The sequence below is a fragment of the Sminthopsis crassicaudata genome, chromosome 4, assembly GCF_048593235.1.
Source record: "Sminthopsis crassicaudata isolate SCR6 chromosome 4, ASM4859323v1, whole genome shotgun sequence".
In the NCBI taxonomy this organism is placed as follows: domain Eukaryota; kingdom Metazoa; phylum Chordata; class Mammalia; order Dasyuromorphia; family Dasyuridae; genus Sminthopsis; species Sminthopsis crassicaudata.
The window spans coordinates 377,197,492-377,209,777 of NC_133620.1; the positions used below are offsets into that span (position 1 = coordinate 377,197,492).

The 12,286-nt window shown below is 42.3% G+C and overlaps 1 protein-coding gene across 1 annotated transcript; it reads left to right on the forward strand.

Moving 5' to 3' along the window:
• The first annotated feature begins 7,970 nt into the window (after window positions 1-7,970).
• On the forward strand, window positions 7,971-9,955 carry DUSP23 (dual specificity phosphatase 23). Its single transcript, XM_074262275.1, has 2 exons — window positions 7,971-8,453; window positions 9,508-9,955. The coding sequence occupies exons 1-2, from the start codon at window positions 8,187-8,189 to the stop codon at window positions 9,691-9,693; spliced, it is 453 nt and encodes a 150-aa protein (XP_074118376.1). The 5' UTR covers window positions 7,971-8,186; the 3' UTR covers window positions 9,694-9,955.
• The last annotated feature ends 2,331 nt before the right edge of the window (window positions 9,956-12,286 follow it).

Consider the following 12,286-nt stretch of genomic DNA (forward strand, 5'->3'; position numbering starts at 1 on the left):
TGGATGTGGAACAAATTGTCTTCATCCTCCCATTTTATCAGGGGAAGTCTTCACATGCTTGGAGTACACATGCCCCTAACTCATTGATAGATCTATTGATTACTCTCAATCTGGTTTAGCCTATCTGTCAAGAAGGTTTTACAGGCCACTATGCATGGTACAGCTTCTTGGAGCCACAAGTAAGAGTTGGGCAAAGAGGGGATGCCAAAGATAGATAAGCAGTGCTGAAAAGAACCCATCAATCTCTCACATCAGAGGTGCTAGTCATCCCTGAACACCCCATACCATCCATCTACTATTGAGAGATAATGAACCCAAAGTACAGATTAAGATATAAATTTTTTAACACATGACCTTAATAGGAATTTGTTTTGCTTGAGCATGAATATTCAAAGAGCTTTGTTTTTCTTTTTAATTTTTTTAAGATGGGAGAGGTGGAAGAAGCTAGGGAAAGAGTAGCAAAAAGAAAAAAAAAGAGATCATTAAGCATCTTTATAGCACTAATAAGAACAGAAAGAATCACAGACAAGTTTTAAATATTATATATAGAATTTTATATTTGGAAAAAACTATTAGTACATAAGAGAGATTTACAGTTTTATTTACAATATTCTCATACAATGCATATAGAAATACCTATTTTATTTGGTCTTTAGTAAGCTCAGAATATTAAATAAAGAGATTATCATTAACATGTAACCTTTGGCCCAAAGCTGTTTCATTTACAATACTCTCTTATACAATGCATATAGAAATACTTATTTTATTTGGTCTTTAGTAAGCTTGGAATATTAAATAGATTATCATTGACATGTAACCTTTTGTCTAAAGCAATTCTACATTCATGTGAACCTTATTCTATTTCTTGGTGGACTTTTTCTAATTAATACTCTCTTGTTAGTATTCCTATTTGGGATTTCCTTCCATATATTCTCTTTGAACCTGAATGCCAGCCTGAGGTTGAAACTTCACCATGCAGAAAAAGGACTCTAAGAAAGTAGAGATGCCTCAGTAAGTTCCACTTTTCCAAATGATCCATACTGTAGCTCCATACTTATAGTTTCACACTCAAGTTGTAACCATCTCTAAGTGAGGAAAGAGCCAGGGCCCAGAAAATCAAGGCATCTCAAAAGTTGGGACTTTTGAGACTACCATACTTAAACAAGAATTCCTTCTACAACATATATGACAAGTTGGTCATCCAGACTTTGCTTGAATAACTCCAGAGAGATAGAATTTGATATCACCCAGAACTGTTTAATTCAATTTTGGAGAGCTCAAATTGCTCGATTTTTTTTCTTCACATTACCCCTAAACTTCCCTCTTTGGAAGTCCACTTCTATCCCTTGTTGCTTAAAAATTCTTCCCCTAACATTTCCTTCACTTGACTCTAGATGTTTGTTAAGAAGGTCTTGGTTTTTTGAGTTTTACTGTTCAGTTAAAAGGTGATCCAGTAGAAAAAAAATAAATGCCTGTTAGTGAAAAAATTAAGAAAATTAAATTTAAAAGCAAATTATTTCTCTAGCTATAGTTATGGAAATACTTCCCTTACTCTAACTTACTCTAAGTTTTTATTATTTAACTTTTAATGTTCAGGTCAAATATTCATTTTGAACTTATAGCATATAGTATAAGACTATGATGTCAAACAAATTAAAACAATTTCTGCAGGCCACATATTGACTTAGAAAATAAAAATTAAGCATAAATAGGTAGCATTGTAGATAGAACACTAGTCCTGGAGGCCAGAGGACCTGAGTTCAAAGCTGACCTCAGCTACTTAGTAGCGGTATCACCCTGGGCAAGATATTTAATCCTCCTTGTCTCAAAAAAAAAAAAAAAAAAAAAAAAAAGAAAAAGAAAATCACAAATTAATATTATCTATGTGGTACTGTATTTTATGTATCTTGTTAAATATTTCCTAACTAGATTTTAATCTTGTTTGGGCTGAATTTAGTAGTTTTGTACTTCCTGAATTTGATACTGCTGACATAAGATACTGGCCTACTATGCTTGTCCTAACATAGTTTAAGATCACATTAACTTTCTTGGCTTCCATAATAGATCAACACTGTTGACTCATTGAGCTTGCAGTATACTCCCTAGATCTTTGTTGTCTAGCTTCATACTTGAGAAGCCAATTTATAAGATTTATATTTTTTTCAGTAAAATTTCTCTGATTAGATTTAGGTCCAAGAAATTAAATGATTTTGTTAGTGTTGCAGAGCTAGTAATAGGGGCAGGACCAGAAATAAAACCCAGGTGTTCTGAATCCTGGCTCAGTGCTCTTTTCATTAGAATCACACTGTCTCTACAATAATGCAACTACAAGATATCTTTTTTTTTCAGTTACACAAATGAAAGGTCTTTGTCTAGATTTTTTTCCCCTGACTATTTAAATTGCTTTAAATATTTATTATCTTCTATCTGGCCCCCCACCATTGGAGGATCACAGATATCACAATCACTGAATCAACACATAAAAAGTAAAAACCAGAAGGAAAATCATATGAACCTATATAGTTACCATATAGCCCTACTGAGCTATGGGAATAAGCAAGCAACAGCTGAGAGATTCTAAGTGATAAGGAAGATGTCTGAGTGAAAGTACAATATAAACTCTCAAACTGAAACTTTAACAATTGACTTTCTCCAAGCAGTAAAGGCCAACTCCAACACAACACTTAGCTACATCTTTGACTGTACTTTGCCCTATTCTATTCTCTTTTCTCTTGCAGACTAATTCCTATTAACGTTAATTTATCGTTTATTTCCTGGTCACCCAACTATCTGAAATAAATAGAACTGGGGAAATATTAACCCAAATCAGACAGTTTGACTGTGAATGACTCACTCTGTCTACTCACTCCATCCCTCCACACCTATATGTATGTTCATGTGCCCCACTTCACCTGCATTCCTATAATACAATGGATTGATTTTTCCATAAGGCATCAATTCTCAACTTTTTGAGAATTTATATTGTTTTACTCACTTGTTCATGCATTTATGACTTCATTAAAAAAAAAATTTATTAGTACATATTAGTTATAAGGTACTGGATTAGACTCTAGAAGAGTTAAGAACTAAATAAGATAATCTTGTCATTTTAGTTTGATTTCTTTACAAAAACATCCATGCACATATATATAGTACAGTCCACACAAATTCATATAATCTCTCTCCTTTCTCCTACTCCACCCAAAAATAGCTTTATAGCTTTTATTTACTTTTGAAATTAAAGTGATTTAGAATTAATACTGTTTTGAAGAATTTCACAGTACTTCACTAGATAACGTAAAACACCCTAGGGCGCCATGAGAATTTCCACTCTGAAACCCAGGGAGGAAAATGAATCATTAACTACTGAGAAATATAAAACATTGCAGAGAGCCAAAGAAAACACATGAAATCTCCATACCAAAACAGAGCGCATAGTTTATTATAGCCCCAGTCCCCTCCTCCCTTTCCCAATGGGGCTCCCTTTCCATACCCCTGCTCTCTAGCCCCTGCCTCTGCTCCAATATTGTTGCTCTAAACCCAAGAGGAAAGATGGTCATCTTCATATGAACTTCCCCCAAGCAGCCAACATAATAATATGCATAGAACATCTGTACTATTCCTAGAAATGTCCTAGGAGATAAATAAGACACATACCGTGCCTTTGCTTCAGAAATCTGCGGTCTTGCAAAGGAGACAAAACTTACAGAATATGTTAATCAATGAGTTGGTCTTGTTCAGTCATTTTATTTTCAGTCATATCTGATTCTTTGCAAACCCATTTGGGGTTTTCTCAGCAAAGGTACTGGAACAGTTTGCATTTTCCAGCACATTTTACAGATAAGGAAACTGAGGCAAACAGAGTAAAGTGACTTGTCCAGTCATCCCAGCCAGTTAATGAATGAAGCCAGATTTGAACTCACAAAGAATAGCCTTACTGCATCTCCACTGCACCATTTAGCCATTCTAGGTATTATACAATCACAGAATACAAACCAGCAAGCCAGTGTGACATAAGAGTAAGAACACTAAACCTAGATTCAGAGGTTCAAATACTAACTTTGCTACTTATTCCCTCTATAGTAAACTATGGGCAAGTCACTTAAGGTCTCAGGATCTCATTTTTCTCTTCTCTAAAGCGAAGGGTTTAGACTAGGTGATTTCCCTCAGATGAGACCTTATAAGGTCCCTTCCAGTTATAAATCCATTATCCCTGTCAAGAAATTGCCTAGCCTCTACTTAGAGCCCATCAATGGAAAGAGTTCAAAGAGCTCCCTATAAAGGAGCATATCTAGTAATTTAGGGCTAAATGTTGGCTGTAAGCACCATAGATGATCAAAAATTCATGCTGGACTAACCAGAAGAGGCTACTTGAGAGTGGTATGTCTTGAACAGGATGGGTAGAATTCAAATAGGAAGAGAGAAAGAATAAAGACTTTAGAGCAAAAGAAATAAGGGTTTCCCAAAGACTCCTTCTGCAGCATTAACAATAGTGAGCCAAGTAGAATCCTAAAAGGTTATAGCTAAAGGAACAGTCATTTTACCCTAAAAGTTCCGCCATCTTTGGAATGCTAATGGGTTGGAACTCAAGGACTTGGTCGGAAATAGTCAATTCTCCCTTAAGCTTCAGTTTCAATTATAAAATTAAGATATCGACATGATCTCTAATATCCCTTCCATTTCTCAAAACAAAAGCAGCAACAAGTTAAACTATGAACAGAGTGAAGTGAAAGTGCAAATTACAGTATTTAATATTGGGTAATCCTCCTGACCTGTGTGCAAAATCAACTGATAACTCTATTTGGTGTTATGAGGTTCTGAAGTAGCCTTGGACTTTCCCCAGATTTCAAAACTTGACTCTAGGTTAGAAATACAGGTGTATTTCTAATGCATTAATGCACTGCTGGTAGAAATGTGAATTGATCTATCCATTCTGGAAAACAATTTGGACTGCACTAGAAAAGGCAATTAACAGCGTATACCCACTGGCCCAGTGATACCACTATTGGATGTATGCCTCAAGAAGATCAAAGAAAGAAGAAAAACCCTGCATAAATATGCAAAGCATAACTTTTGCAGCAGGCCCTACAACAAAACAAAATAAAACTAGGAACAAAGCGAGTGCCTATTGTTTGAAGAATGATTAAACAAATTATGGTATGTGAGTGTTAGAATATTATTGTCCTGTAAGATGCAACTAATAGGAAGAATTATAAGAAATATAGGAAGATCTACAGCAACAGATAAGAAAATAAGCAAAACTAAGAGAATAATGTGTATGATGACAATAAGATAAATTCAATGTTCCATTGAAACAAAGAATAATATTTCAATGTATAAAATGTATATATTTGATAAATGTAATGATCAATAGTAACTTACGGAGATTGATGAGAAAGCATATTCAGCAGACAGTTGTGGACTACAGGTACAGAATGAGGAAGGTTTTTAGGCATGGAAAATTTTTAGTTTATTTTAATTGATTCTTGATTACAAAGGATTTATAGTTGCTTAGGGGCTGAAAAGGTAAAGATGAAGAGTCACTGGAAAACATGTCAACAAGCATTTATTCCAGGAAAACGGCTTGATGTGTCAGTGGATCGAGCCTGGAGTCAAGAAGACCAGAGTTCAAATCCAGCCTAATTTTGTGACCCTTAACTTCTCTTTGCCTCAGTCCACCAAAGAAGGAAATGGCAAACCACTTCAGTATCTCCATCTCTGGTAAGTAGGGTCCACAAGGTCATAGAGAGTCAGGCACAATTGAACAAGAACACAGGCCAGATATTGTATTAAGCTCTGGGGGGAAAAATGGAGTGTGGAGATGAGGGATAAAAATAATCTCTGCTTTTCAAAAAACTCACAATCTGTTATCGAAGACAACATACAAAGTACTACATGCTTATGATACAGACAGGGCAAACTGGAGATAATCTCAGAGGGAAGGTATTAGCATCAGGAAAGATTGGGAAAGGCTTCTTGCAAACACAAAGATTTCAAGTGAGAATTTGAGAACTAGGAAGCAGAGTCCTAGAAAGGACTCCAAAGGCAGGGAGTAGTGAGTGAAAGTGCATAGAGATTTGGGAGATGGAATGTCAGATCATCAAAAATCAGGTCGCAGGGGGCAGCTAGGTGGCGCAGTGGAGAGTGCACCAGCCCTGAAGTCAGGAGGACAGGGGTTCAAATTTGGTCTCAGACACTTAACACTTCCTAGCTGTGTGACCCTGGGCGAGTCACTTAATCCCAGCCTCAGGGGAAAAAAAAAAAGCAGGTGGCAAAGCGCGGGAAGGGGAACACAGTGCTATTCATCCTGTTTTCTCGGAGGGCCAATAACACACGGTTACTGTGACTTGCTCATGTGTTGGATTTAAGGGAAGAGAACTGAGGCAAGTCATCAGCCTCACTTTCCTGAGTCACTGAAGGGCAATGATAAGACAGAAGTCGGGATGACTGGCAGGCGATGGAGGACCGGGGATAACCTTGGCATTTTCTGGCCCGATCAAGTTCTAAGTGCTCCTTCGGGACCAAACTCTCCGCATCTGCCCATTTCACCGGAAGTTTTCATCCCCGCAGCGGACATCTCCTAACTCACAAACGCGACCCCTTGGTCGCTCTCAGCCTGTGGGTCCCGGAGGTTTTCACGGGCTGCCGCGGTGCGTGTTACGGCTTCTCGCAGCTCCAGAGGAGAAGCGGGTTAACCCTCAGGCAGATGAACAGGCCTGGTAAATACCCTTACACGTCCCTGCACATTCCGAGGAATGTTATAAAGGACTTTTAACGTCTTTTATCATTGATCCCGAGGATGACGGAGAAAGGGAGGACCGGCACTTTAGCGAGATCAATTTGACCGCGAGGGGAGGACGGACTGGAAGGGGGGAGGCTTTTGGCTAGCAGAGCGCGGTAATCCCGGGTAATGCTGTGAGGGTCATCCCCGGGGCGGAGGCAGTGTCGGAAGAAAGAAGGGGCCTGTGCTGGGGAAGTACCACGGACAGCTGTTAGCCACCGACTGAAAATGGAGGTGGGAGGGAAGGCGGGACTTAGATCGTGAGCTTGGGTGTCCGGGGCCCTGGACAGCAGTAGTAAGGGAAGGAGGGAGAAGGCTGGATGTAGATTTCTTGTGCGTTTGTCACCCGTGATATTCCACAGGAGTTACTCACGTATGAGTTATATTCCCCTGCCAGCTCCCAGTGGGCAGGAACTGAGTCACACAATCAAAGAATCTGAGGTAGAAGGAACCTGGGGGGGACGAGGGGGGGGTGGAGACTGAGCCCAAAATGAACTGGAATCCTCTTCACATCATACCGCATGAGCGATTATTCTGCCTTAGCTAGAAGCCCTCAGGCTGGGACAGCCCCATTTCCCGTAATCAGTTTCCCCCTAAAATCTAATCAGTTTCGTGGAAGCTCCCTGGCGTGAAGTGTAATTTAAATAATTCCACTCTCTGGGCCTAGCTCAACCCCGGCATGATGTCACAGCCCTCCCCCAAGGAAGGGGCTGATAAAATATGGGGCCTGGGAGACACTGTTGTAAAGTGCTCCGACCCCGACTCAGTACGTGCTGGATGCTTGTCTTTGTACTGCGCTGTCCAATCCCCCCCAGCGCCCGGCTCAAGGTTCGACATACAGCAGGACTTTAAGAAAAATCCAAAAAAAAAACAAAAACAAAAAAAAAAAAAAACCCGAATTGAATAAGACAGGAAAGACCTAAAAAGGAAGTAAGTGGGATGGGCGGCAAGGGGTGAATTACCGCAGCGCAGCGGCCAGGAGGCAGTAGAGCCCGGGATCCCCCTTTCAGAGTTAAACCCCCGGACTCGGGCTATCGCCCTACTCAGCTCATAGAGAGGCTTCACCAATTACCTAGTGAGCCGTTCTAATCGTTCCCGCCCATTCTTGGCGAACCAGCCAATAGCCTTGCGTTTGCCTTGGAGCTCGGAATGCCCAATCCCTTGTAACAAGGAATTCCAGAGCTTGGCTCCGCCCCATCGCCTATGATTACCCAATCCCGGGATAAGGGGCGGGATCAGTACTACCTCGGAAGTTGTAGGAGACACCTCCTCTCTTCCCCCCCCTCTAGGAACCCTGGTACCAACGAAGCGAACGAAGTGCCCGTGGCGGGGCGGGGCCTGGGGGACGGGGTTACGGCGCTGTACCCCGTCCCCAAAAGACCCCCGCTTCCGTTACTTCATAGCCATGGGCTCCCAACCACCCAACTTCTCTTGGGTGCTCCCGGGCCGCCTAGCGGGGCTGGCACTGCCGCGGATCCCCGCCCACTACCAGTTCTTGTGGGCGCAGGGAGTGCGGCACCTGGTGTCCCTGACCGAGCGCGGGCCTCCCTACAGTGACACCTGCCCGGGACTCAGGGTGCACCGGATCCGCGTCCCCGACTTCTGCCCGCCGACACCCGAGCAGATCGACCGCTTCGTGCGCATTGTGGACGATGCTAACGCGCGGGGAGAGGTCAGCCTACCGGCTGGGGAGGACCCCCTGGAGAGGGGGGAGGAGAGGCGGGGTCAGCGGGCCCCGGAAACTGGAGGGGGCGGGGAGAAAAGTGGAAAAGGGAACCGGGTGGGTGACCCGAAGAGCCCGCCATCCGGGAGGGGGGAAGGGAGGAGGATCAGAAAGGTGGTCAGTGTTAGCCCCAGGCCGAAGTCTGGGAAGTCAGAGAATGGCCGAAACAGGCCTTGCCCCGAAGGAGCTCCTATTCTGGGGGGAATTAGAGAAGATCCATCTATGTGTAAAATATGTACTTACATATGGATATATACTTGCCACTGTAGGTGTGTCAGGGAATCCATATAAGTGTTATGTAAATGTAGTCCATACACTGAGTAAATAGAAAAAGGCCGAATTAAAGGGAAGAGAGCCAGAGTCCTCAGGGGACCACGGAAAGTCAGTGACGGAAAGGATACTGGGCATAGAAGGCCATATGAATGGTCAGTGATTCCTGAGGGCAGACAAGGGGACGGGCGGATAGAGAAGGAAGCGCCAGAAGGAAAAGAAAAGAAGATAATGAAAATTCTAAACAAAGGGGGAGAACCTTGAGCCTCAAATGACTACCTCGAACAAAGAGCTAAGGCCCGAGGCTTTTGTAGTCGTGTTCCATTTCATTCCCCCTGACACGGGGGAGTGTATCCGAGCACGGCTTCCCGCTGTGTGTCCCAGCCCCTAGCGGCCTCCTACCATTCCTTGGGCGGAGCTGGAACATCCACTGTACTCAGTGAGGGAGGCTGGGCTTAGGCCCTGCTGCTCTCTAAAGACTATCTGCCCCATTCTGCGGTATGTTTAGAGAAGGGGGGGGGGGGATTGCTCCAGGTGCAGGATCTGGATTCAGACACTAAGTCTATTACTTCCTAAATCAGCAAGTCCCTTCATTTTTCTGGGCAAAGTCAGTTTCTTTCCAATTATAGATCTCTGATCCAATGGTCTTATAATGACTAGAACCCAAAAACCCTGGGACTGAGAGGGCACAGGATCTGTGAGAACCTGTCCCCACTGAGCCCCATCCCCGCAGGCTGTGGGGGTCCACTGCGCCCTGGGCTACGGGAGGACGGGCACCATGCTGGCCTGCTACCTGGTAAAGAAGAGAGGCCTGACAGGGAGACAAGCTGTGTCCGAGATCCGGCGCCTCCGGCCAGGTTCCATCGAGACCCGGGAGCAAGAGAAGGCAGTTTACCAGTTCTACCAACGAAACAAATAAGGAAGATGTGGTACCTCTCTTTCCCCCAACCCATAAGGTGCATGGGTTTGAGAAGCTAAAGCCAGCTCTTCCTGTGGAAGAGCGGAGTGAGGATCACAACAGCAACCATAGAGTATCCGTACCAGAAGAAATACACCTGTTCCTACTGGCAGTGAAAATACCTGAAGACGAGGATGGCCGACATCCGTGGGTAGTACCGTTATAGACTTGTGTACGTGGGCAAACACTATGTTTCCCTCAATAAAATGATCACTGAAATGTCTTCTCTTGCCTTTAAGAATGCCTTATTGGAGTTTTCACGCAGTCGGTTGACTTTGCAGATGCAGCCCATCAGTCCGTTCTTCAGTGTCCTCATTTCTGAGTCTCTAATAGACCATTTCCCACTGGTAGATCCCATGTAAATCCTGTGAACCCTGACCTATCTTCAGAGTGTGTCATCTCCTTGAGGAAACCAGGCGTGGCTGTGTGTGTGCCTTAGATAGCTGAGGTTCTCCCAACCACTAGGCCCTGTCTGATTCCCTAAAGGCAACTCCATGGGCTCCACAGGCACCTCCCTTTACCCAGTTGCCCATAACATCCCCAGGCCACAGACTGCTGGATCCCACTTCCTACTCAAATCAGGGGGAAAGTCCTATTGTGACTGAAAGAGGTGGTACTTAAAGGGCACAGAACCAGACTTCTCTCCTTTAGCAGATGGGCATCAAGGGTTTCCAAGATTCTGCTCCAGAGTTGAATAAGGTTCCACTTCCCATCTCTGACCAGAGCTTGAATTTTCCTTATTATGGAGATTAGAGGTTAAAATCCTCAGATTAAAACTGCATATCTTAAACCCGAGCTTTTCAAGAAGAGACCGGACTATGGAGTTCTGAATAGTTCAGTGATGAAACAGGGACTTCTGAGTGGGGTCTCTGAGACCACCTCCTAGAATTGAAAGAGTCATGGAAATTGAACTCTTCCATTCTCTGGAACAGCGAGATCTGTGATTCTCTGAAACAGGGATTTGGATGATTATTGATGGAGAGCATCTAATCTAACCTATATCTATAATCTCTGAGATACATCCCTGAGAAATAGTCATCTAGCCTCCACTTTAGGACTCTAGTAATTATGAACTTACTACCCGGAAACAGCCGCTTCCACTTTTGGACAGTTTTAATTTTCAGGAAGATTTCTATTATTTTTAGTTTAATCTACCAGGCTGTAGCTTCATTGCTCCAAGTTCTGCCCTGTAAGGGCAAGGAAACTTAATTTTTCTCTCCTTCACATGACTGTATCTCAGACAGATGAAGACACATTTCATATTCCTCCAGTCTTCTCCAGGCTAAGCATGCCCATTTCTTTTTACCATTATTTGTGTGACATAATCTTTAGGCCTTATCACCCTAGTTGACCTGCTTTGAGTTAACCTTTCAGACAGGGTGACTGAGCAAATCAAGAGAGACCGAGTTTCCAGTTTGTACAGTGGAGATAATATTTGCACTGTCTTGTTTTATTGAGGTGGTGTTGTAAGGAAAAAACTTTTCAGACATTAAAGCACTGTATAAATATGTGGTTATTTGTTCTGCCTCACATTCAGTTTAGAATTTAGTGCTTATCAGATTTAGGCTCTGAGCTAAGTGCCAGAAATACAAAGAAAGTTTTAAAAGAAAAAGCCCTTAACCTTCGGGGAGTATACATTTTATAGAGTGATTTCTAGGATGTATACTACTAGTATACTTAGTGTATACCAAGTAGATAGGAGAAAAAGGCCTCTTCATAAAATGGAATTTGGAGCCAGTGAAACTGAGTTGTAAGTGAGGGCATAGAGTATTCATGGTTAGGGGCACAGCTAAAGTAAAGACAAATATAGGGTATCCAAACCTTTTTCCCCCTTTCCATACCATGTATAAATTTTGGTATTAGGTGGGAGATTAACCATTCCCCTTTCCCTCTGTCACCTCTTTTCTCCTATCTAACATTAGTATTGAGAAACTGGCCATTTCTTTGAGGAAGGATAGCACTGGACATTTTGGAAGATCTGTTCCCTATAGAAGCTGAGCTGTGGACACATGTATTTTAATTTCAGACAAAGAAGCCAACAATTTCCTCCTTCATTTTCTTAACCCTTTTTATGTCATGGACTCCTGTGGCAGTCTGGTGAAAATTAGGTTCCTCAGAATATAATAACTAGTATTTGTATGGCACTTTACAAGTATTTTATCCTCACCCCAACCCTGAGAGGTAGATGCCATTATTATCATCACTTTACAGATAGGAAACTAAGACATACAGACCATTGATGTCTAGGCCTGGGTCACACAGTAAGTGCCTGAGGATTTCTTTGACATCAGATTTTCCTGACTCCAGATATATAATATGCCATCCATCACTGCCTTAAACTACCCCATATGTGTATGTGTGTATAATTATATGTATAATGTTTTTAATAAAATACATGGGGTTACAAAGGAAACAAATCAAATGGAAATATAATCTTTTTTTTTTTAATTCATGGACCCCAGGTTAAGAACTGTTTCTGTCCAGTTTCTTCATTTAAAAAATGTGTAGGGACTGACATCTCTCATACTTAGAAGAGTTGATGTTTTGTTTTTGT